A 25,696-nucleotide genomic window follows, 5' to 3' on the forward strand; every position below is an offset into this window, starting at 1 on the left:
TTTTCAATAATCACAAGTGTCTGGAGTATGTGGGTGCTCACTGTGTTCTGTATGGACTAACCCATGCTAAGTTCCATCTTCTGCCCTAGCCCTCAATTTTAGATGAGGGATAAGTGATCCTTGACGTAATTATTTTCCGTTGTAAGCACACCTTGAAAAATTCCACTAATCACAACCTGTGGATCAGGATGCAGCCTTTCAAATCGCAAATGGCTCTTTTGAGCGCTTATGCTACACTTAGGTGCCCCAAATTATCTGATCCCGTTATGATTATTGCTGTCCAAAAGTATACATATGAAGGTTATTTCCTAAAACCTAGCTACATGGACACTTATAAAACAACCATTTCAATAAGAATCCTCAGTTTGTGAGCAAAATACCAAATTATAACATGGCTTTCAACTTACACTGACACCTCATAGCAACTGTAATGTCTATGTTAATTCTTAATTTGCTGTAAGATAAAAAGAAAAAAGGTTCTTAGGTCAAACACAGTAAGCAACCTGCTAAATGCATCTGTAAATGAGTTCTATAAGGAAAAGAGGACTGAAACATTAGCTCATAACAATGAACAGTGTAACTTAAGTAAACAATCTAAAAGGTAGAATAGCATGGGTTGAGCTCAATACAAGGCTGTAAAATGTACGTACAATCACTAGAACATTTCCATAATATTGCCCAATAAATACATTATCCACGCTACTTAAGCCTGTCTACTACATCAGGTGGCATTACATCACCAGATTGAATATATAATCCTCCTCTATAGGAGTAGCATTTTTGGTAGTGCCATCCAATTTCAGATCCGCCATCAGTCTGGCTGCAAGACTGTCAAGCTGCTGTCATATTTTGCACATAACAGTCTGATTTCAATTCACTGATTACCTTTACTCTATACTTTGTGCCTGGCCTTTTTCCACTTTCTGTATTACTAAACAGGATATACTACAAAGTTGAACATTTCACCAGAATGCAAACATATTTCAAGTTAACATTATTGATACCTGGCTGCTACAATCATGTCTGTCCACCCTCATTTACTGAATGTAAGCCGTACATCTGTATAACACCATCACTCAGAGCAGCCTCAAAGACAGCATGGTTGACAAGACTAGGATCTCACATGTAGTAGGTTTTCCTTTCAAAATATTAAACTTTGTTGATCCTTTGACATAACACAACATGCCATAAGTGAAACGTTCCAATGTAGTAATTTTTAATATATATTAAAGCTCATTGCCTAAAACCACATGCCTGCTAGTCCTAGGGGCGATAAGTATGAATGAATGAAAAGCTTTATTCGGTAAGGAAATTGCATACCATAAAAGCACATACAAATATACATATAAAATAATTCATCACAGTTCCTTACAATTTTTAAAACATTAAAAATGTAAAAATGTACAGACGGTGCTCGAAAAAAAAAAAACCCCAATTGCAGGTTTAGGGTGCAAGGGGGGCTAATCCCAGTTCATCGTAGGGTATGATTAAGTGACTCGAGGGGCCGTCTGAGTGAAATTTCGTTTAGAGATTTGCTCTATGTCGCACGCAAAATTTTAGTAATTTCGCCATGTTAGTTGCCAACATTTCTGTTTCTAACATTTGAAGAGTCATGAAAGCTGGTCTACATTGGGTTAGGCCCAGATGCTTCAAAACAGGAATCAGGTGTAGCTTTCTTGCCTCGGTGTAAAATCTACAAAACATGATTGTGTGCAGGGTCGACTGGACAGAGGAGTCATCACAGGGGCATAGAGCCAATTGGGCTGACCAATCATTTGTCACAGGGAATGTGATTAAGCGGTGGAATATATTCAAGCGCAATCTGGTCAGTAAGAATTTCTCGTAGTTGGTTAAGGCGGAGTTCAGATAGGGCTCTATTTGATCTGTTGTCTGGATGTGGAGAAACGGTTGCACGGTAGTTTTGTTTGATTCAAGTGCCAGACGTAAGTCTATTAGGTGGGTTGAGCATATGTCACGTATTTTCTTTCTGGAGATTTGTTTAGTATTTAAGGGATTGGTAAAAAAGTGTTAGAGTCCTAAGTCAGTAAGAAAGTTTTTGACATAAGTGAGCCAAGTAATGCGTGATCCGTACTCCAGTTTCATACAGTCTAAAATGAGTGTCTGTGTGAATTTTAGTTCCGGTGTAGACCAGATGCGATGCCATAAGAGAATTTGCTGCATTCGTTTTACGTCTGTAATAAATGGGAGGCCCAGTTCTCTGTGAATGTTAAAAGTTGAGGTGGATCGCGGAGCTGCCAGCAAAAATTTCAGGAAGGAGTTCTCTGTTTTTTGAATTGAGGTGACTCGTGCGCTACCTCATATCCCTGCCCCGTAAATCGCCACGCTAAGACATTTTGAGTTGTAAATGTCTAGCATTTCTTTGGATGCTCTTTTTCCCAGTCTCCGAGCAAACACTCTGTGCCGTTGTTGCTTTTAGGAATTGTGAGTTTCTATTCTCTACGGCACTATTCCAGGTGGATTTGTTGTCTATTATGACTCCCAGATAGGGATAGGTAGTAGTGTGTTCTATTTTAGAGTCACTTGAATAGATATTTTTCCTTTTTCGCAGTTGTTTACCTGAAGTCATTGTAAAGGTTTTCTTGGCGTTGATGTTTAAGCCCAATGAGTGCATAAAATTTGTGTATCTGTCCAAGGTCCTTTGTAGTTCCAGAGGGGTACGGGCTATTATGACTGCGTCGTCCGCATAGAGAAGGGCGGGGATTGGGCGCAGTTGGATATGTGGGTGGTCCTGGCTACCTTTTAGCAGAGCTGCTTCTAAACCGTTGGTGTAAATATTAAAAAGGAAAGGCGCCAGGACACAACCTTGCCTGACTCCCCGTTCAACACCAAAAGATGACGTAAGCTGGCCCCCTGTACCAAATCTAACTCTTGTGGTGGTATTCGAGTAGATTTCTCTGATGTAATTGACTAGGTTTATATCAGTTCCCAATTTGGTCATTATGGCCCAGAGCTTGTTATGGTCTACGCAGTCGAAGGCTGCCGATAGGTCAACGTATGCCATGTAAAGGCTGCCACCCTTTGCATGGACATACTTCCCTCTCAGGAGAGTGAGATTAAGAACCTGTTCTGTGGTGCCTCTTCCTTCTCTGAAACCAAACTGGATGTCAGATAAAATATTATTTGTCTCTGCCCAGGTTTGTAGTCGTACTAAAAGAATTCTACCTACTGCTTTACCAAAGGAGTCCAGTAGGGATATAGGTCTGTAGCACGTAGGACAGTTCCTATTTCCTTTTTTAAAAATAGGGACTAAAATCGAGTCTGACCAGGATGTTGGCAGTCCTACTTGTCCCAGGGCCACTAGAACGTTTAGTAGCAGGGGGGCCCAGAGGTCGATGTTTGATTTGTAGAGGTCCATGGGAACAGAGTCTGGTCCTGGGGCCTTTCCTGATCTACTACCATTCAGGGCCTGCTCCACCTCGGCAAGATTGAAATTCATCGCTGCAAGGTTAGTTTTGGCCGGTGGTAAGATTAATGTCTGTGGGGATTGATCTGTTGGGGCTGAAAATATTTTTGAGAAGTGGGTGACCCATTCTTGTTCAGAGATGGTCGACTCAAGCGTTCCACTGCCTTTTGAGCCCGTCAGGAAGGGGGAATTTACAATCTCCCAGAAAGTGACCGAGTCTTTACTTAGGCAACTATTATGTAAAGCAGTCCAGTGTTCCTCTTTTAGTTCCTTTTTCCTGGATGCTGTTGTTTTATTGTAAGTTTGCCTGGCCATTTGGACCTCGAGCGTGTTTCTGGGGATTTTTTTTAAAGATCTTTTAAGATGTTTATAGGCTTTGGAACATGCTGGGTTAAACCATCTGAACTTAGGTTTGTCCTTTGTCGATTTTTGTCCCCTGGGGTGCACTGTCAGGGCGTTTCTTACCACTGAGATTATTTCTTCATAGTTGGTCACTATCTCGGCGGGGGATGAAGTTTCTGTTATGCAGACTTCAAAGGCTGGACGAGCTGTGGTGATGACAATTTTTAGAATGTCTTCGGGGTCAATGTTTGACCATTTAAGTGCATAACCGTTTAAGCGGGACATGGAAATGAAATCGTCATGAAGTGTTGTTTGAGCATTTGCTCGCAATGTGGTAATTTGAATGGCAACGGATAGTGGAAAATGGTCACTAAAAACACAGTTGTGTGTGGGGACATCGATGATCTGTTTCGGGCGAATATTCCCCACTAAAATATAGTCAATGCAGGAAGATAGACCTCTGCCGTTGAAAGTTGGAGCAAAGGGAGTTAAAGGTACAGTGTGTTCGTTTGCAAATGCTAATTGCAAAAGGATCATAGTCTCGTTCAGAATTGACCCCTTGTGTGAGTGCACGAAGTGGGGGATATAATTTTGTTGATGGTCCGTATAGCCACAGTTTCCGTTTAAGGTACTTTTACATTGTGTCAAATTAAAATCCCCCCCCTCAGATTATTATAGGGTCATTTCCTTTCCTTTGAGTGAGTTGTTTTTGTAAGAATTCACGAATTTCTTTAATAACCTCCATAAAGCTGGAATCAGTAAGGTTATTATAGATGTTGACTATTAGAATTGGTGGCATTCTGTTTATGGTAACTCGCAGGATCTGATACTGTGATTCGTTTTTAAGGGGGTAGGCTTCCAGAGTGGATATTAAGTTTGAGACGTAGATGGTTAGTCCTCCCTTTGCTCTACCAGTTATTGAGGGGAGTGCTGGACTAAAAAAAGTCTTGAAACCATTTATATGGATAGGGGTGGTTACCCATGTCTCCTGGAGAGCAATTATTTAGGTTGCTTTCATAAATTTGATCCATTCTTCATTCTGGATCTTTGAGAGAAGGCCCGAAATGTTCCAAAATGTTATGGTTAGAACGGAGCTTTCTCCGTTACTTCTGTTAGGGGTCCTGGATGTAATTTGTTTGCCCACAAGAGTGTACTCTGTGGGAATGTTGACGTCCACCCTACAGGATCTAGCTGTTTGGAACGAGATGTTTTCAGGAGCACTGGTGTGATCTGGGTTTAAAAGGGTCCCCGATTGAGCTGTTGGTAATGGGTAAGTAAGGGGAGATATGATCGAGGTCTTATTTGTGTCGGGATGTAAGCTAGAATGCTCGTTTGATGTAGGAGGGGGCAAAGTGGAAATTGGAGGAATAGGGATATCCGATGGTATTAGCTGTCATTCCACCTCCTCTAACGTGGAGAGTTGTTCGTACCTGTTTTGAGTGAGGATGCACCCATTCCCTCTGTGGGGTTTAGTTTGCTCAATACAATAGAAAAAATCAAGTGGCACCAGATTGATGTTAGTGGTTTCGTGTATTGTTCCCCTATTGATCCTAAGAAGGGAGCGAACTAGACCTGGAGACCTGAAATGCACGACTATACAGTCTCCAGGAGTTTTTTTATTAAGGTCCCCAATCCAGCCCACTCTTCTCACCATCAGGATCTGATTTATATGCCTGGAGTGGAAATAGGTGTTGTTAGTGAGCCAGTTGGCAACCTTGTTCCTTAATGAGACCCATGTTTCTTTGGAATCTTTTTGTAGGGGCGGGACATTTGTTAGGACCAAGACATATGGTCGAGCAGCTGGCGGTAGATGTAAACTTTCTTTGTTTGGAATTATGGTGGTAGTCAAGTCTACCCTGCTCTCATGGTTTAAAATTGTGCGAGGTGTCACGGATTGTTCCATTGCTATGTGTGGTGTGACAACTCCCTGTGTGCCCTGTTTGCTCGGCGGTCTTGCTATTGAGACAGTGGTGGAAGTAATTGCAGTAGGATTATTTGAGTGTTCTGTTGGTAAAGATGGGTTTCGTGCTTGCTGGGGGTTGGATTGACTTAATGCAAACACGGTGCTTGAAAGGTGCGATTGTGTTCTGCCATCGAGTAAGGTTTTCGTAAGTTTGGCAAATTTGTCCTCAAAAACCGAGGAGAGTAAAGATATCATTTCGCTCAGTTTTTCTTCTATGTCATGGCTAACAGCTGTTTGAATTTCCTTCATACTATTTTGTGCTGTCATCTTAATCATTTCTTCGAGGGTATCTAATCGAGCGTGGGAGAGTGGGATTGGTTCATCTGTTTGAGTGCCTATATCATGAGTAATTAAATGGGTTAGTGTCCTCCCAGGTTTAACAGATTGGCCCTTTCTGTGCGCCCCCCTCCCAGTGCTTGATTTAAATGTTAGCTTTCCCCCGAGTTAAGGGTCCTTTTGGTTGTGGAGAGGTGACTTTCTGCTGTATTCCTTTTGGGCCCGGTGACGTAGAGGGGAGATGGACTGGGGGGTCCATAGTGGCCATTGTCCTGATGGGAGATCTAGTCGGTGAGGGTGGGCTGGAAGCGTCAGAAAATCTGATTGATCTTAATGATGGTTCTATTGAGAGTCTTTTTTCGGTAGAATGTATTTCCTGAATGAGTAGGGATTCAGCTCTCAGTAGATACGCATCTAAAGTGCCCACTGTACTTTTACGTGGTTCCATGTTAATGAGCTATGGAAGAGAGTTAATGTGCACAATACCGTCTGATGTCTTCAGCTGGTCCGAGTAGGGCAGTCCGACAGTGAATGGTTTCCGGTGACCGGTCAGGATGATTTTAACAGTACATCAGTGAAACGACGCAGGGGGGGTGGCCCGACCCGGCCTCCTCTGGCCCCTGACGGCCACAGACGGCCCGCCCTCTGCCCGGGCTCAGCCCGGCGCCGCCCGCGTGCGTCCCGCGACGCGAAGGCAACGGTGCTCTTTTAAGCGAGTCGTGGCGCGAACACCGCGTCAGCGGGTCCGGTGGCGCACAGGATGCTGGGGAGTGTAGTCCGACCCTGTCCCCACACTGCGGCCGCTGATGGAGATGGCGGCGGCGGGGGACTGCAGCGCAACAAGGTAGGCAGCACTGGTGTGGGCAGCAAGAAGATGCTTCGAGGAATGGCCAGCTGGACACAGGAACAGGATAAGTATAAATGGCCTACCATCTCAGAGAAAAATACTATAATCAGGGGCGTATCTTAGTCAATATTGAGTCTGAGATTCCCCAACAAGCGCTATGGCATGCTGACCTCTGAAGGACAGGGGGGTGCTCTTGTGACAGGAAGCAGAGTTTGAGAAGATAGGAAGCAGTCCTAACTCTGGTTCAGATAACTACTTTTGAGCTGAAGTCAAGCCATCCCCAGCAAATCCTTCCACCTTTATATTGGTGGAGTACCATGCAGCAGTGCCCACACATAGAATGAGTGCATAATGTCTGGAGAAGTAGCCTGCAGGGAGGAGAGAGGTCCATTTTTACCTCCAGTCCTGACCAGGCTGCAAATGCCCAGCGTCCTGGGCTATCATAATTCTCTTTGTCCAGGATGTTCCTAAGCTGGCAGCAAGTCTTAGAGGTGGAACAGAGTCCAACAGGAATTTCACAATTCCTCCGCACAGAACAAAGACACACTGTGTCAAGTCAAATATTGCAAGAGACAAACAGATATGAACCTTTTTTATTTTAAGATAACACACCTGTTGTATTTCTGACCGCTATAAATGAAAGTTGTCATTACTATATCAAGCGGCTGGATACCCTATCGTGTGATTAGCCATGTTTTATAAAACCTGGTTTATTGATACTGTGTCTATGGGATAACAATTGCACTTAATATTGCAGAACAGTAAACCAGACTCAACATTAGAAGGATAGGATTTCTTAAAAATTGTGGCCTGCAGATTACTACATTTTTTCTGGGCAAGTGTTCAGCTGGCCGAACGAAGGCACCAGCTTCCAAACTGTAAAAATAAATGTTAAAATGACCCAACAGAACTAATTTTACCAACTTTATAGTTACAAAACATTACGTTATTTTGAATATTATACACAATTGTTTGCAGATGGCATAAAACTCCCTGAGCTGCTATACTATTATTGTAACTTTTCTCCTGCAGGTTGCACAAGGATCTCTGCAACAACTGAATTAATCCACTGAACTATCAAACTTAGTATAAATCTGCGATTTGCATGTTGCATGCAATGCTCTGCAGTAGACGCAATAGCCATATTTATTCTGTGTAGAACTCACTATTTAGTGCATTAAACACTTGAGCTATCTCACCAGTGTTATAAGCTGTGACTGCTGGCTACACATAGGTATCTGCAATAGAATTGTTAACCCACACAGGTGTTTTAATATTGAGTTTCTAACTCATTGAGCAAGGCAAAACAGATTACCTATCACATTTAATGCAAATAATGCACTTGTCCAGACAGACCATTGATTGTCAACTGATTCATCTCCTAGTGGTGCATTAACTCATGACTTCACCCCAGGTCTTTCACTAACCCTCCCTCTCCTGGTTTGTTAGTTTTTTACATTTCAAATATGGATGGGGAGCCTCGATTAGCTATTCATAAGAGCATGCCTTTGAGGGCGATAATGATAGGAAGTGTAGTGTAGTGTAGTAATTCAAGAATCCAACACCTTAGCAGCATAGGCTAAGGGGTCCAAAGGTAGACTGAAAAACAGAGGGCAAGTGGAGGAAGAGGTCAGAAGAATGGAAAGGAACTCCAGTTCAGTCTGTGGTGCACGGCAGGAGAAACAGTCCTTCATGCTACCACCAACAGGATAAGTGAGATAAGAACAAGACCTAGACCTCAGATCCTCACCTTGGTGCTCGAAAATATAAGCAACAGCCAGTTAAACATAGAGCAGGCCTAGCCTTGATACCATGCCAATCCCCCTCCTAGAGTGTAGACGTCAGATGGAATTCACTGAGGGGCCACGTGCACATGGCGGAAGTAGGTGGGGCAAGGAACCTGACCAAGTCAGTTGAAACATGCCTACGTGTGTAACATCTTTTATACAGCACAATATAAACAGACTTTTTTGCGCACTTATACCCTTATTTTGAGTTCCCTGTATTATGGCTCAAGTAAATTGGGAACAGGAATCACCAACTCCGTCCAGTATCCTCCAATATTATGTGTTATTTTCCCCAGAATTGGGAATAACGCAGAGACCCAGGAACATCGGGTTCTATTACGTGTGTGTTTTCTCCGTTCCGTAGAAAATAACGAGCCCAAATCTACATCCACTTACAATCAGTTTTTAGCAGGTGGTAAATAGATGTCGGGATTATTTTGCCTTATGGTGGAGGTAACAGATAGTAAGGGGTAGAGGAAAGATCATGAGTAGAAGAGAGAACTGGAGAAGCATTTTGTGTTCCCTCTTGCTGCCATAAGAGGGCAAGGTGGTGCAGTTGTCCATAGCCTCGATAACTCCTCTGTCAGGTCTGAGTCCAGCGTCTAAGTGCTTGAGATTACTGGGCCCGGCATTTGCAGGTAAAATTCTAGACCAAGACACAGAAAATCCTGTAATTGCCCAGAGGTGTATTACCACCCCCCCCCCCCCCACCAGACACTACTGTAGAAAACTTATATAAAGTGCATGAATGGTGAATTGTTACTACCCAACCACACAAAAGGTGATGGGGGGATGCTTGCAATACGTCTAACCACTGACAATCGCTCTGGATAGCATACCAACCCATCATTCTTTTCCCCACCATGTTACCTCAGATTAGACCAAGCTATATGCAAACCAGTCTTGACTCTGCTCCAACAGGAACAGTCCAGCCCGAACTGCCAAGCTAGGTGCTCTGCTCTCTGAACTGGAAAACAAGCAACCCAAGATTTGTTTCTCCCTGTGTTTCAGTTCCGCAAGAACCTGGTCTTGTAGTTCGGGCAGGACCAAGGTCCAGGCTGATTTCGATTGGCTGGATCAAAATGAGGTGGCATGGTGGGTAAAAGAAGAATGGTGTGGAATGCAGCTCGAGCGATTGCCAGTGGTTAAACAAATTGCAAGCATTATTTACATATTTTCTGTGTTTGAAACACCACCCTAAATGGCCAGGGTATGCCCACATGTGGGTCCCATGCTCAATGTGCCACTGGAACCAAGCTATACCTAGCAGATAAGCCTTTATCAGGGCGAAACCGGTCCCAGGTTGCTTGTGTTATGGTTTGGTGAAGACATAGTCTGGCAGTCCGGGTTGGACTGTTTCAGTGAGGGGCAGGGTCAAGGCTAATTTGCATACGGCTGGGTCCAAACTGAGGTGGCATGGTGGACAAAAACGGGTTGGGCAGCTAACCCAAGCATTTGCCAGTGGTTAGGCGAATTGGAAGCATTCCTCCCATCACATTTGTGTGCTTGCTACTACCCAAATGAACCAATTTAGTAAAAACCTGCAAGGATACAAGCTTCTGCCTTGCATGTTACATGCAGCTGCTTGTAGAGAGTGCATAACTCTAAAGGTATTTTAACTGGACTGTAACTTGTTACCTACAAGTTATCGGTCAGCAACAAAAGCAGTAACCAACCAAGAATACAAATATCTGACAACTTTATATGCAATACATATGCCCTTGTACAAGGTACATTAAACCTCCAGGCTATTTTATGAAGCTATAAACCTGCCACTGGAAATTACACCCAAAAGTGCATTAACCAACTGAATAATGGCAAACATTGATATTCAGAAAGTCACTGCTGTGTGAGGCAGTACTATCTGAATTATTCACAGCGTAGTGATCTAGGATTCAGAAAATAACTTTCATTAGACAAGGTGAAAGTGATTTAAGGGCATGGCTGTGCTGAGCCTCTGTAAAACCTCACATACAGGAAGGATGGGTGAGAAAGCATGATGCGTAAATGACTGAAAGCCTGGAGCAGAGGTGCTTTGCGACTCGCTGATTATGTTCTGACCGGACGTGTCACCAATGATCACTGGCACATAGACCCCGTAGGTATTTGACAAATCAAAGCGGTTGCAGAGGGCACAAAGTGAAATCAGACCCTACGCTTCACAGGCGGCTGCAGAGTGGCCTAAAATAAGCACCTGGAACACAGCTCCTGCACCTCAACACATAAGGTCAAACTGAAAAAATCCCATCTGAGTAAGTTACAAGCAGAGGTTTGCAGTGCGCGCATATGATTTTAAAGCAAAAGCACACCTATCCCTGACCACTCCAGACCCTACATGCAGCCATACCCTAGTTATCTGATAAATGCTCACCTTCCCAAGGCTTTCTGCAGTGAAGGGATGGTAAGGAGAGGACTCAATCATCCTCTCATAGGTCTGATGGTAGCCTCCTTAACAAGACTCTAAAAAATGATGAGGGGGTGTTCTACCCCATACATCCACCTGAAGATACGCCTCTGACCATAATAAACTTCGACAATAAGCTGCACTTAAACATACAATTGTACGTTATAAAAGAACCCTTCCTCAAATGATTGTGTCCTTGCATGGCCCATCTTTTCAGTGAACAGTTCTGAAAATCACATTTAACATACCTGTTGTAATCTTCTTAGATGTATTTCCTCCCAGTTCCCCTTTCCCTCTTCTGTATTAGAATCTTCTGCCTGTAACTCACCTTAGAATGTTGAGGCGATCCGTGATTTGAGGAAAGTGGATGACTGGAATAAACACGTTCTTCTCTTATCTCCTATGGAGTATTCAATCTTCTTTGAAATAATACTGCCGATGAGCATATTTTCTATTTAGAAAAGAGAGTTTGTGGGGACACGCTAAAATGCCCAGCACCATTCCTACGTCCTCAGATGACAGCAATGTGACCCACAAATTTGGCATTTTGGACCATTATTATTATTATTACTTTATTTTAAATAAGAGAAATTAAGTATAGGAGTGAAACGCCAAGGAAGGTTAGGAGTCTATGGATGCTGGTAATGAGTGCCACTCTCGCAAAGTGTTGGTCTCAAGAGGGCTGCGTTTGTACAAATATTCAGGAAAAACTGTCCAAAATAAGGCAGCTGCTTTGAAAGACCATTTTGTTTGTTGGGAATGTAGAAAAGCCATAAAATGCACCTTAGGATCATTCACAAACAAGGGACAAACTGTCAGATTTTCATACAATGGAACAAGGTCACAGGCCATTCAGCAGGACTGTAAATGACCACCTTGGAAATAAATTCATGCCAAAGGCTCTTTTTTGGGTATGGGGGAAGAGGAGTCAGGGGTAGTCGAGATGCTATTACCTTGAAAAATCTTTGTCTACTTCATATTCATACTTCATCCACGTGTTCCGATACACAAAGAACTCCATTACTGTCAACACAAGCATGACAGTGAAGGCTAGGATAGAAACTGAAAACCACAAACAAACAAATAAAACAAAACATGTAGGTTAATAGGGCTCTCAGTTTCTAACAATATAAATGCACCATACTTTGAAAAAATAAGCACAAATTGGGCCATCAGCTGTGTACACTTAGTCTTTAATTCCTGTTCACAAATGTCTATAAGCTTTCATTGTCAAACGGGTACTGATTACAAGTTAACAACACAAGACGCAAGTATATGGAAGGGACATTGGTTTGCACTCCTGTAGAAAGCTTCAGTAAACATTTTGGAAATTTCATTCAATTGCTAAAATTGCGGAGTTGGAATGTTTGAAATAACTGAATTCTATAATAAAAATATATGGAAAGCAATAGTTAGAAGAGGTAGCCTGCAGAATGCTTCCGATATACTGCTCTCATATCTGAGAAAAAAGCAGAACGCAAGGGCTTCACTTAATCTACGCTGAGGTTCTCTTAGTCACATTTATCAATATTCCTTTGTAAAGGAACAAACCGTTCAGTTTAAAAAAGAAAAACATAGTATTTCTATTAAAGTAGAGTTGTGCATAAAGATGGGGTATTCTAAGCCGCCAAGCCAGTAGAAGGAATTCTATATAGGCAGATTATCTGGTAGCATGAACGATGGAGCACCTAATGCACTATTGTTGCAGGGATTCTGCACATACACAGAACTATGCACAGGAAACCAGGACCTCAGTGTGTAGTGGTGTACCAAAATACCCACCTTGGTGCCCAGATCCACAATCCGACTAGCTATAGTGTCTCACTCGTTCTCCGTGCTACAGCAAAGCCACCAATGATTAGACATCCTAGAACATGCTACTCCGTCCCTCTCAGGATACATGGGAACAAGAACACTCTTTCGTTCAAACTCTCGTACTTGTCCACAACATAAGTAAACGGAGTCAAGGAATAGTTTAAAATGTTTATTTTAAATAACGTGCTCTATAATGCAGTACACGAGCCAATACTAGCAGCAATATGCATAAGATCAAACAAATCAGCATTGTTACAATTCCATTTAGAACAAAAGGGGAAATCCTGTTATAATGATGGTGGAAACAGGACAATAGCGCCTTGCCACACTCCCCGTGCTAGAAGCTAGTTTATTATAATTATAGAAGACCAACAGGCTTTGTCAGGGGGATCCCATACCTCCGAATACAGATGCAGTCATTTACATCACCAGACGAGCACAGCTCTTGTATCCTGGAAAGTGTTTCTCCAAGTGTGTTAACATGCAAGCAAGGGAATATTAAAAGCACCAGATTTCCAGGTTTGCGGCTGTGTTCTATGTTATGGCTAGGGATGTGAGACTGACCAAAGCAAATCAACAGAGCTCATTGTTTTTCGTCCTTGAACACGCTGTACAGACGAGGAGCAGAGTGTTCAACTAAATATGTGAAATGCAGACAGTTCTCATGTGAAAGCGAGCAAGCAAAGTGTTTACGAGAAATGTGGCATGTAGTAATGTGAGCAATAAGCGGCAAAATGGCGGCCAAGCATATACTAACTTACGCTAACTTAGCAATGTCTGCAGGTGTGTCTATATCCTCACTACACTATCTTACAAGTCAGGTTCTAAGGCCAATATTCAGGACTCAAAAAGGTGTATTGAGCTGATTTATATGGGTGCATAATTTGATACTTCAAATTATCATGATGAACTTCACATCAGTTGTATACCATGCTCGTCTGAATCAAGAAATTACTAATATGTCAATCTAATAAATTTAAAATCTAGTGCTCTTCAGAGAGACTTTGTAACCTGGATTAACAACACTTTTTTTCACTAAAGTGCAAGAAGAGTATTCTAATGCAAGGCTAGATCATTTGAATAGAAAAACATAAGTACCAGATGTAAGAATTAAACCCTGCATTCCAGTGCTCTCATCTACAGGCATTATTAGCCAATAGGTGATTTAGGGCCTCTGACATAGGACATTCATCCCCTTTGGGCTGCATTTTTTTTATCCCAATTTTGTGCTCTGGGAATTCAGTCACTGAGTTCACAGTCCAGACAACGCTGCAGTGACAGATCATGAGGACACCATTTATTTTGTTTAATGGTTCTACTCATAAACACCAGTTTGTTCTAGATCTGTATAGGATATCTAATGTAAATGTATAATTTTTTATCTCAACTATCTACTAATAAAAACATAGATATGATTATGGGCTCCCAAAGAGACTTTTAGGGAACAGCCATCACAAATCAACTTTGGTCTATCCCAAGATATTTCGCTTTTTATTAACAAACCTTGGAGACCGATTAGTGCTTGCGAAGGACAAAATGTTTGTAAAAATAAGACCTACATTCTACATACCCAACAGTGAAGCTCCCCTCTTCATAAGGTTCCAGTCCAGAATATCCAGAGTGCAACCCCGACTCCAGACCTGTAGCACAGGAATGGCACTCTTCTCATAAGACGTCAGCCTCTCCTATGAGATGGCTGCATTTCCCAAAGATGGTGGAGTGGGTGCCTTGCTGATCCGCTAAGGGTAAGTCCATCCCTCACTGTCCAGGCACAGCGCAGGGTACACTATGATGCCTGCTGCACTACCAAGACACCTGGCAAAAAAACTACACTTACCACTTCCTATTCAAGAGTGCAACCACATTCTTTGCGACCTCTGAGTACCAATAATCATATATGCTCTCAATTGATTTTACTAGGAATTCATACAAAATCATACAACAGATATTGCAGAAAAGGTTGGCGATCCCTGCTTTAAGAGCTACTCAATGAAAATCATCCTGAGCTACAAATATTTGACTAGTAAAAGTGAAAACATTAGACAAGATTACATTTGTGGCCACCATTTGCAAGTTTAGAAGCAGTGATAACCTTAGTCCATCAGGCACTGTTGCAAACACTAATGTGAAGAAGGCTTTGTCAATGTGGAATGCCTCTTGGTGAGTAATAGATAAAAGCCGTTGCTTCAATGCCTCTGGCATAATGGTAATAATATGTAATAATATTATAATATTGGTAATAATATTCGTAATAAGTCTTGACAACGCCTCATTGTTTATCACTGAAATATCAGCTTTAAATATACTTTGGAGAAAAACTACTGAATTATCAAACATCAGCCAATACATTTTGAAAATACACACATTCTTGTCTTGAATTTTGGTATACAGAACTTATTTTCACCAACCTAAAGCTTCTAATTTAGTAAACTGGATTGCACATGGGAGAGCTACTTGCTAAACCGGAAGAGCTACCAGTCGTTCAGAAACACCTTGTTGGAGAAGCCCGGAATAAAGCCTTGACATTATCATAAATCCCATCATCTGAATTTTAATTAACGTGCGCTCATTCCCAAAACAAGCATGTGAACTTAACGAACTACTGGCAAACCACAGTCAGGTTTTATATTTTGTCAACAAATTGTGGCTGAACAATCACTCCTCATATGACATAGCGCTTGCTATTTCTCCAAACAAGTTATCGCAGAGACCGATCCAACCATCAGGACAGTAGGGATTAACTCATTAGCAAATCTCACTTCAAAGTTACTCTCTTGGATCCATAGCGTTTAACAGGACAGGAATCTTTTTCCCAATAGCTTCCTCTATAATGTGTAGTTTGGTTTAATGCTCCAGAGCCTCCTCCACCAATTTTGGCAGGAATCTCACTACAGTAATCTTCCCTTTTGTTCTGAAAGCCTTGAGCCAGCGAGGGACTCCCAAAGTCAGAAAGATGTTGACTGCCGCTGAAGATTTGGGATCAAAAGCTCCAAGTGGGACAAAGCAGGATTCTGTAGCTGCAAAGATCGATTCACCACTGTAATAAATTTATCTCCAGACTTAGTTTTTGTCTCAAAACCCCACAGCGTCGCGCCTGGCGACCCTGGGACTGAACCCCAATGACCAGTGCTGGAATTGTAACAATGGAAAGGGGGACCTGGCCCATCTCATATATTACTGCCCAAAAGTCAAGGCATTCTGGGAGAAGATCTTTGCCTTTTTAAACAACATGCTAGGTTGTACCCTTAAAACGGAGTTTGCCACCCTGGTAACCGCATTCTTTAGGACAGATGCAGACACCCAACAAGACAGAGACCTACTCGACCTCCTTCTAACAGCAGGGGTTAAAATGGTACTCAATAACTGGAAAGACACCTCCAAGGCAACGTTTAAGGGATGGCTCAACTGGGTGATGTACCTTAGGGGAGCGGATACAGTGGCCCTACGAGACTCACTGTGGAGACAGCCCGACAGGAAAATGTGGGCATCACTGGACAAGTACCTAGACCCGTATGATCCGCCCTAAATAGGCCCAGTAGAACTACCCGGATAGCAACCCGCATTAGACAATATGGAACACGCTAATTCTCCCTCTATGAAATGCCTCCTCTCTCTCTCTCTGCTCTGGCCCCCTGTCCCTGTCCCTCTCTGTGCTTTCTATGACCCATACGAGGACAGTGGGTGGGGGACAGCCAAAATAGGCTAATTGTAACACAACCTACACAGCCAAAGTGGGCGACCCTGTAACAACAAGCGATGCAGAGTGCATGTTAATTGTTATATGTATATTTATGCGATATGTTATATATGTCATTGGTTTTGGGGGGACAAAAACAAAATGTTAATAAAAATCTACTGAAATAAAAAAATTAAAAAAATTAAAAAAACACAGCGTGGCAAGTGTGGAAGCTGTGGCAAGGTAGGACTACAAGACGCTTGATACCTTAGGGACAAGTTTCTGCTTAGGTCTTTTAATTTATGACAAAAACACCAAGAGGGGGACAATCAGAGATGTCTTGCCCACCGAGGTGGCACCCTCCTGGGGAAGCATCATCACCTTGTTACAGTCCTTCAGATATCATTTCTCCAACTCCTAGTCACTGCTACAGCTCTCACAGCAGGCTACTATACACCAAGTCTCCCTCTAGCCATTGCTCATCCACACTGTTCACCCAGGTCTCCGCAGAATCAGGATGCCTTCTGGTTTTTATGTCCCTGTGAAGGAAAAAGGAGGACAACCACATGGCCCCTGGAAAGCAGCTCCAGCCCTTGCGTGCCTGCAGTGGAATCAAGTAATTGTATCATCTTTCTTCCAGCAGCCAGGCTAAGTACTCATCCTTCACGGTGTTATCTTCCTAGGTTCAGTGACATTCTGCAGGAAGTAGTGGCGAGTTACCAATCTATTCAAGGGAAGTAGCCAGCAAAACAAGCATATCCTAAAGCCAAGCCTGCTACTATCTCACAGAATTTATATCTAGATTTTTCAGAAATTCTAATCTCAGTTTACTGCAATTCTTCCAAAACATCCCTCAACAAAAAAACTGCCTATTCTTCGTACAGCTTTAGAAACACAGTCTCTTTCTGGCCACTCTACTATGAAGATTAGGTGTCCCTCCTATTTGTCAGGGCTGGAACAGGTTTTCCCTTCTGGAGACACAGAGTCTAGGGTGGCTCTGGGAAACAATGTTCACAGTCCCTTTTGAGATTTCCAATTTAAAGGAAAGGCTGTTCAATCTGCCTTTTCTGTTGTCCTCTGTCCCTAACCCTCTCCCAGGTGGTTAACTAATCTCTAAATAGCCATCGTTGATACTATTCCTACCTTCCTGCTGCCAAAGGCCAAGCCACTATCCTCCAGGAGGGAAGCAGCCAGGGATGTGCATTCAGCCTCTGAGCAAGACTATGAGGCAGACCAGGTCTACAAAATACACATTTATAAAGTTAGTTTTCCGCTAAAGTTGTTAAAAATCTGCTTTAAATACTTTTTCCAAACGTAGGTAGAAAAAAGTGCCTTGATCCCTAAATCATATTCATGGAAAATATACCTTTACCTACAATGGAAACCACTTTTAACGGTTCACTTTTGGGGCATCAATTTCCCAATATCCAACTAGCCCCATTTTTAACTTTAAAAAACCCAGCCATATGTGCCTACAAGGGTGATTTTGCGAATACATAAAAGGTAGAACGTTCAAAATGGCACAGGTGATATCCTCATAATGCAGCACTGTACTTTTACAATGGCACTCCCTAAAGCCATCTGTGGATGGAGTAAATACATATTCCGGGTCATATGTGAAATTTAACTTCCATTTCATAGGTACATTTTCTGCGCCATCTACCATGGCTTTACTGGAAACCTAAAAAAGGTAAATTTGGTGGAAACAAATTCAAAATGTATGTTGTTGTGGTAAAAGCACATGCACTCTGGTTTAAGGGTGTCATAGGGCAAAATGAAAATGTGCTACTACCAGCAAGACCAGAAAATAGAAAGCAGAGAACGACAACTATGGTGTCCTTAGATACAGAGGGCTTTCGTGCAGGTTCCTTTAATGGCTGCAAAGCAGGTAGTAAGATTACTCTGCAGTAATCAAGAATGTCACAGGAAAGTATTTCAGAAAGCTGCAAACATCAGAATCCCTATATTAAAATTCGGCCAAGCTGGCAGCAAATGTTTGCTGCTCTTGGTATGAGGGATTCCTGATCTTTCCTGGAGCGGATCCCAACGAGGAGCAACTACTGTTTTGACAATGATCTGGGGGTTGGTAAATCTAGAGCTGGGTAGTACCCCACAGTGAGAAATTCTTGGTTACGTCTACCAACAATTAGATTATTGAGCACACAGACCACAAAATGGCAGTACTCTTCCATTTGAGACAGTTGATGTGGGGAAACTAAGTAGAGTTTAGCAAAAGCGGCACTCAATCTAGACTTAGTACACAACAATAGTCCTAGTTCATTTAAACAGATTTTGGATGATTTTGTTAATGGGTGCATCTTACATTTTCGAACCATATTTTTAACTCATCCAATCGAGTAAAGGTGTGCAAACACTTAACTACTAGAAGCTAAATAATTCCAAAATTAGTTTTTTAAATCATTTATTACATTGAAATGAATTGAATGTCACGGATCTCACAGTCTTCTAAATAAAAACCTCATGCTCAGCCTGAGTTCGAGTGAGCACACAGCTTGATGGCTGTTAGAACTGGCCCTTTTTGCAGGTTTATAACCTGAGTTTTTGCTTCCTATTTTTCTGACCCGCTTTTTGTTGGCTCCAAGTTATCCAAGATTTGCATAATTTGATTTAGTGGCAAGTCTCTAGTAAAGTGGACTGTGTGTGCCCAGGGCCTGTAAATCAAATGCTACTAGTGGTCCTGCAACACTGATTGTACCACCCACTTGAATACCCCTGTAAGCTGGTCGCTGACCTGCCGTTTCAGTGTCTGTTAGTGCAGTTTTAAACTACCATGTCGACCTGGCAAGTGCATCCACTTGCCAGACCCAACCCTTCCCTTTTATTACATGTAAGGCACCCCTAAGGTAGGGCCAGGGAAGCCCCATAGGCAGTGTGCAGCATATTTGAAAGGAAAGACATGTAGTGGTGTGCTTTACATGTCCAGATAGTGAAATAGTGCCAATTTCGTTTTTCACTACTGCAAGGACTATCTCTTCCTTAGTTTATGTTAAAGCTGCCCTGTAACACCTTACAAGTGTAATTTTCAATTGGGAAGAGATAGCGATTTGGAGTATGGGTTCCCTGAACTCAGGATTTAAAATACATCTTCTTAGAAGGTGGTTTTCAAATTGTGTGCTTGAAAATGCCACTTTTAGAAAGTGGGCCAAACCCCTTTAGCGGTTTCACTTTTAGAAAGTCTTGCTTTACCATCCTGTGACTCTGCCGGCCTGTGGAATCCACATCTGGTTTAGACTGACAGCTGGGCCGTTTGTGCATTCACTAGACAGTCACACAAAGGTAGTTGTGGTGTGCCCTGCATACCCTGGTGGCCCATCACCAGGCTGATGGACCTTCCTGAGCTAGAGTGGTGGGAGGAGTGGTCACTGACACCTGAATAGGACTGTGCCTGTCCTCTCACAATGCAGTCTCCATCCCCCAATAGTATGTCTGGAGCCAGGCCAGGGCAAGCCAGGATTTGTGCCCTACAAAGGCTATCCTTTGAAGTATGCCTACTTCAAAGTCCAAAAGGGATATAATTATTGGACCTGTAACCCCACATATTTAGAACATTTCTGAATCAAGAGGAGACTCTGCCAAGAGGAAGAGCTGGAGAGCTGTCAGCAGGAGTACTGCCCCTTTGCTGTGTTGTGTAGCTGTGTTGGCCTGCAGTGGCAGCATCTGCCTTGGAGAGGAAAAAGACTGCACTTTCTTGTTGTGTATCCTGCTTGAGAAGATTCTCCCAGGGCTTGTGTGTGCTTGCCTCCGGTTAAGAAGTCTCAGGGCCATTAAAGGCTTCATCTGCAGCATCTCTGAACTCCACTGCTGGGAGTTCTGACCTCCCAAGTGGTGCCAATTCCAGTTCTAGGCCCTTGGAGGTGGTTCTGCTGTTTCAAAACTTGAAAATCCACACATCCCCCTTCTAGCAATGTTTTTACCACCGCAGGCTTGCCGTGGTGCGGCTAAAAAGAACAAATTGCTGCAGCGCCTGTTTGTTGCCCAAATAACCGGTGCAGCCAGAGTCCTGAGTCTTCGGGGTCCGAGACCCTGGCTCCGACTCCAACGTAGGCCCTGCTGTGCAGCTGAAGGAATCGATGCATCACCAGTCTGCGGCTAGAAGAATCAATGCAGCAACTGTTTTACTGCCACTGCCTTGAGTCAAGAGCGCCGGGATTTCCACGCATCGCACCTGTGCGGCAAGTTTCCAACGCATCACCCAGCAGACTGGAACAGTGTTCGGATTTTGGCACATTGCTACTCCTTGCAGTAAAGAATTGACGCAACACTTCTCCTGCATGCAGCAGAACTGACGCCTCATTTCCCCTGGAACTCCAGAACCAACGCATTGTTTTATTTTCCCACACTTCTCTCCTCTGCGGCTGTTTTTCGGCTCGGATTTTGATGCATCAAAAGTACTTTGCACTAAAATCACAGCATCCATAGAGTTCTATGGACAGAATTGCTTAAGCCTTTAAAAAGTGATATCTTGAGTTCTGTATGTTAGATTTTTCATGTGTTTATCTTGTTTGGTTTAGATAAATATTGGTTATTTTTAGGTCCAGCCTAGAGTCAGCGCGCAAGCGCTGCTCTGGTGAAGATCTGCTGTAGTTCAGTAGGTGAGGGAAGCCCCGCCCATATTTTTCATTGGCTTGTGTCTTTGTTCTTCGCAAATTCTGCCTTCAGATTAGTTTATAGGCTTGTTAGTCCCTCATTACGGCCATGTCGTCATTTGTATCCTCCCATGGCTACTGGCCCCTTTACTTCGAGTGTTACACGGTACGTGTTAGTTAGACTGTGAGCACTATTTTCTTTAATGAGGTTCTCCTAATGCCTTCTCTACTCCCCCCTCCCTCTCGTTGTCCGTGCCTTCTAACCCCCTTCCCTGCCCACACTTACTCCCGTTGAGTGTGCCTTCTTGCCCCCTTCTTCCCCTTCCCTTCGCCCGCACTCCTGTGGTCCGTGCCTTCTCCCCCCTCCCACCGCCCGCACTCCTGTTGTCCGTGCCTTCTCCCCCCTTCACTCCCGTTGTCTATACCTTCCCATCTGCCCTCCATCCCCTTGTCCGCGAGGACTACCGTTTACAATGCAATAGGTCTGTGTAGATGAGAGTCTGAATGCATTGCAAATGCTTGTTAGAATAGATATCCTTCCAGTGACTACTCCTCATCCTCTGAGTGCTGTATCAAACTGGGATAGTGGCGAGTGGGAGAGTGCGCCTTCACAGCTAGGACCGGTAGCAGGTTTGGGAGCCACCGCACCCTATTTCATTGAGCCTCCCTCGCTAGGATGTGTTCCCATACCTGGCGTGTCATGCGGTTTGGTGCTTACGTTCCCTCCATGTTAAAGAACAGTAGATGTCTCAGCACCCACGCAAATGTGCAGCATAGCTAAATACATATAAGGTCCCAAAGGCGAGACCGAATGCATTGCAAATGCTTGTTTACATGGTTAGCATTTTCATATTATTAGGTTTACATCTTTGACTTTCAATTGCAGCAGTTCAATATATGCATTTGCAATTGTAAATGGCCGGCCCACTAATGGGTAACATAAATAAGTCAAATAGGGATAATTCAATTTAATTATGTTTTAGGGGTCACAGCACAAACACTGGGAGTGGATAACAGTGCATAAATGTGCAGAGTCTAACAGTCAGCAATAAAATTAAGCATAAAATGTTGGTGACCACGCAAAAAGTTTCATTTTCTCACAGTATCATATAGACCATGACACAATCAAAAGGAACGTCCATTTTTGTTCTACCCTTCACTGCTCATCTAAAAAGCATGGGAATGCACGTGATGCCTGTTGGAAATGGCCCTTTTTGCAGGGTCATCCCTAAGCTTTTTGCCTTCCTCCTGGATTTTTCCTAACCTGTTTTTGTTGGCTTTATGACTCTGGGCACTTTACCGCTGCTGATCAGTGCTAAAGTGCATATGCTCTCCCTTTGTAAATATGACTGTGTGAATTGGTATATCCCTGATTGGCTTATTTGGTTTACCTGGTAGCCCCTAGTAGCATGGCCTGTGTGTGCCCAGGGCTGGTAACCCAAATGCTGCTGGTGGGCCTGCAGCGCTGTTTTGCGCCACCCACAGAAGCAGCTTGTAAAGTGTGTCTCAGACCTGCCACTGCAGTGTCTGTGTGCAGTCCAGAACTGCCCTCTTGGCTGTGAAGTGCACCCACTTCCCAGCCCCTGAACCTTCCCTTGGCTTCTTGTGAGACACCCCTATGGTAGGGTGCATTGTATGTGTAAGGTAGGACATGCCCTGATGTGTGTAGCATGTCCTGGTAGTGAATTACACCCAATTTCGTTTTTCACTACTGTAAGACTACCTGTTCTCCATAGGCCAGAATGGGCAGTTCGACTATTACATTCTATAGTCCTAACTGACCCCGGGAACATGGTAGAAAAACGAATTTAGTATGCCTGAGCTTAGAATATTAAAATACATCTTTTAGTGAAGTTTATTTTTATATTCTGTGTTTGAAAATACCACTTTTAGAAAGTAGGTATTTTCTTGCCTAAGCCTTCCAGTGTGCTCTGCTGTTATGTGTATTGGCTGTCTGGTTTTGAAGCGACAGGGCTGGGGAATTCCAGGAGACAGGGTGAGGTGTCCCAGTGGTTAATAGAGAGATCTGCATCTAGATGGGTGGGAGGAGTTGCACCTGGGACCTGACTAGGGCTGTGCCTTCCCTCCACAATGCTGGCTCCACCTCCTACTGCGCGTCTGATGGCAGGCCCCCTCTTTCTGAAAGGTAGGATGCAGCCTGGTAAACAAAGTGCTCCAGGACTGGGCAGAACTGGTTCTGGCTGGGTTCAGTGACTTGTGGCTTCTGAGAACAAAGACTTTTGGGGTATAAATATCTGTGCTGAAACCCTTACAATTTGTATTGCTCCTGGACAACAAGAAGAACCTCTAACTGTGTAACTGAAGGAATCTGCAGGAGAGGACTGTCCTTGTGCTTTTGTGCTGTTTCTTGGACTGGCCTGCAGTGGTTACTACTGGACTTGGAAGAAGAGGAAAAGGACTTTGAAGGAACTTTTATTTTTTTGCTACAGCAATCATCCAAGGGCTAGAAGAGAGCTAGCCTCCTGCTGGAGTCTCAGGCACATCAGACTCCACCACCAGCCTCCTGTTTCCTCCCAGCGAGAATTTCTATCTGCAGGTGAGGCTCCTGTGAGTTCCAGGGCTTCTAGTTCTACTGTGGAGAAGAGAGTGCTGAAAATCGTCACTAACGCCCGTTAGCGAGCCCCCGCAGCTGAAGAGTGTGAGGAAAATCATCGCGCTGCTGCCACTGAGTGCTCGCTACCGGAGATCATCGCATCGCCTGTCTGCGGGCTGCCAAAGGCTCGCGGACTTCAAGATTATCGCATCACCTGTGTGCGGGCTGCCAAATGCTCGCTAACCCGAAGATTATCGCATTGCATGTTTGCGGGCCTCAAAGCGCTCGCTAACCAAGGATCATCGCATCGAGTTCGTTTCATGACATCGCAGCGCGGACGCCGTGCGTTCGCCTTTTTCATCGCATCAGGATCGTCGCTCCCTCGCGGAGCGCCATTTTCTTTCATCGCAACATGATCGCACACGCAACAGGCTCGGTTCCTCATCCTCCCTTCGCAGCAAGAATTTTATCGCATCGCCGGCTTAGCGTGCATAAGTTTGTCGCTTTGTCCTGCACACAAATCAGCGCATCATCCTCCCTTGCGGCAAGGATTCAACGCATCGCTGGTTAGCGTGAGGAAAATCATTGCTACAACTCATTAGCGACATTTTTGTTGCTTTGCTACAGAATCCAGGTGTCTTGTGAGTAAAAGGGTCACAGAGACCACTGCCTTGAACTAAACTCCTCTATGCACACCTTGAACTATTTTTGCAGCATTTTAAGAGTAAACCTATTTTCTAGTATTGTGGATTTTTACTGTTATTGGTCTTTTGTTAAGTCTATATATAAAGATACTTATTTTTATAACTACTTGTGTGGCATCCCTTTGTAGTGTTCTTCACTGTGTTACTGTGTATGGTCATAAATGTTTCACACACTGCCTCTGAGATAAGCCTAGCTGCTTGTGCTACGTTACCACAGGGTTGAGCAAGGGTTATCAAAGGGTGTAGTCTGCTTACTCTGACTTGGGAAGAAGGGTCCCTACTTGGACAGTGGCCAGCCATTGCCAACTAGAGACCCCCATTTCTAACAATGCCCCAGTGTCACACACTTTTATCTACATTGCTAGTGAAGGATCTCTGCAGGGACATAGGCAATTTTAGTTTGTGCTGGCAGCGGCTCTCAGTGTGGAAACAGAAAAGAACAAGGGAATGAGAGACAGAGTGAGAAAAAGCAATTTACAATGGTGTCTTCCATTTTGTTCTTTTATATAGTACCAGGAAGAGGCACATTTCACTGGCAACTTATGCAAATTAGCTTTAATGCAGGGCAAGATAAAAACTGGATTAATGAAGTCAAATAATGACATAGTTTGCCTCTTTGCAACTAAACATATTAAATGCATTTCATTGTTGTTACCTGTTCCTCTGCTGGCAGAAGTCTCCACATAGCTTTCAGGAACCTTGGGAAAAGCATCAAGCTCTTTAACCAAATTTAAGGTTTTCCTTCGATTCAATCGCCTCATCTTCAGCAGGTTCCTCCAGCTTCTCCCTCACATTCATTCTAGAGTGACAAAAAAGTGAAGTCCATATGTAGCTGTAAACATTCTTGGGCAGTTACAACAAGTTATTTGGCAACACCTAGCTTAATATTACCACTTTGTGGAGTTTGTCAACACTGGTTTGTCAAGGTTCGTATTGGATTTTCTCTAAGAAAATAACAGCCTCATATTTCAGTCACATTTTAGTGATATAAACTATTGCCTTTCTTGGGCCTTTCTGCAGAACTTTGCTGTAGGAACGTTTAGGTGTTGCCAAATAAGCACAAAGCAACTTCTTACATTTACTATGTACTTTGCAAGGATCAAACTAGCCCACTAGACATACAACAGAGGAGAGAAGACATAACTGCACTGAATGTGTAAACAAATCTATAAATGTTAACTATTCATATTGCAGATTTACAACAGGTCTACAATATAATCACTCCAGACAAGATGCTTATCTGCAATGAGGTGCTTCCAGGCAAGTGATAGCCAACAACAATTGCACATGGAAACAT

General features: G+C 43.4%; 1 protein-coding gene across 11 annotated transcripts in view; it reads right to left on the minus strand.

Moving 5' to 3' along the window:
• ERGIC2 (ERGIC and golgi 2) overlaps positions 1 to 25,696 on the minus strand; it is a 196,480-nt gene that overhangs the window by 133,879 nt on the left and 36,905 nt on the right. For all 11 annotated transcript variants that reach the window (XM_085652343.1, XM_085652335.1, XM_085652344.1 and 8 more), the window contains 3 exons: positions 25,055 to 25,198; positions 11,997 to 12,105; positions 408 to 454 (listed from right to left, as the gene is read on the minus strand). In XM_085652343.1, coding sequence (XP_085508469.1) covers positions 408 to 454; positions 11,997 to 12,105; positions 25,055 to 25,160 — 262 coding nt within the window. In that variant the 5' untranslated portion in view covers positions 25,161 to 25,198. The remainder of the gene's footprint in view (positions 1 to 407; positions 455 to 11,996; positions 12,106 to 25,054; positions 25,199 to 25,696) is intronic.

Source organism: Triturus cristatus, chromosome 4_1 (assembly GCF_964204655.1).
Source record: "Triturus cristatus chromosome 4_1, aTriCri1.1, whole genome shotgun sequence".
In the NCBI taxonomy this organism is placed as follows: Eukaryota; Metazoa; Chordata; class Amphibia; order Caudata; family Salamandridae; genus Triturus; species Triturus cristatus.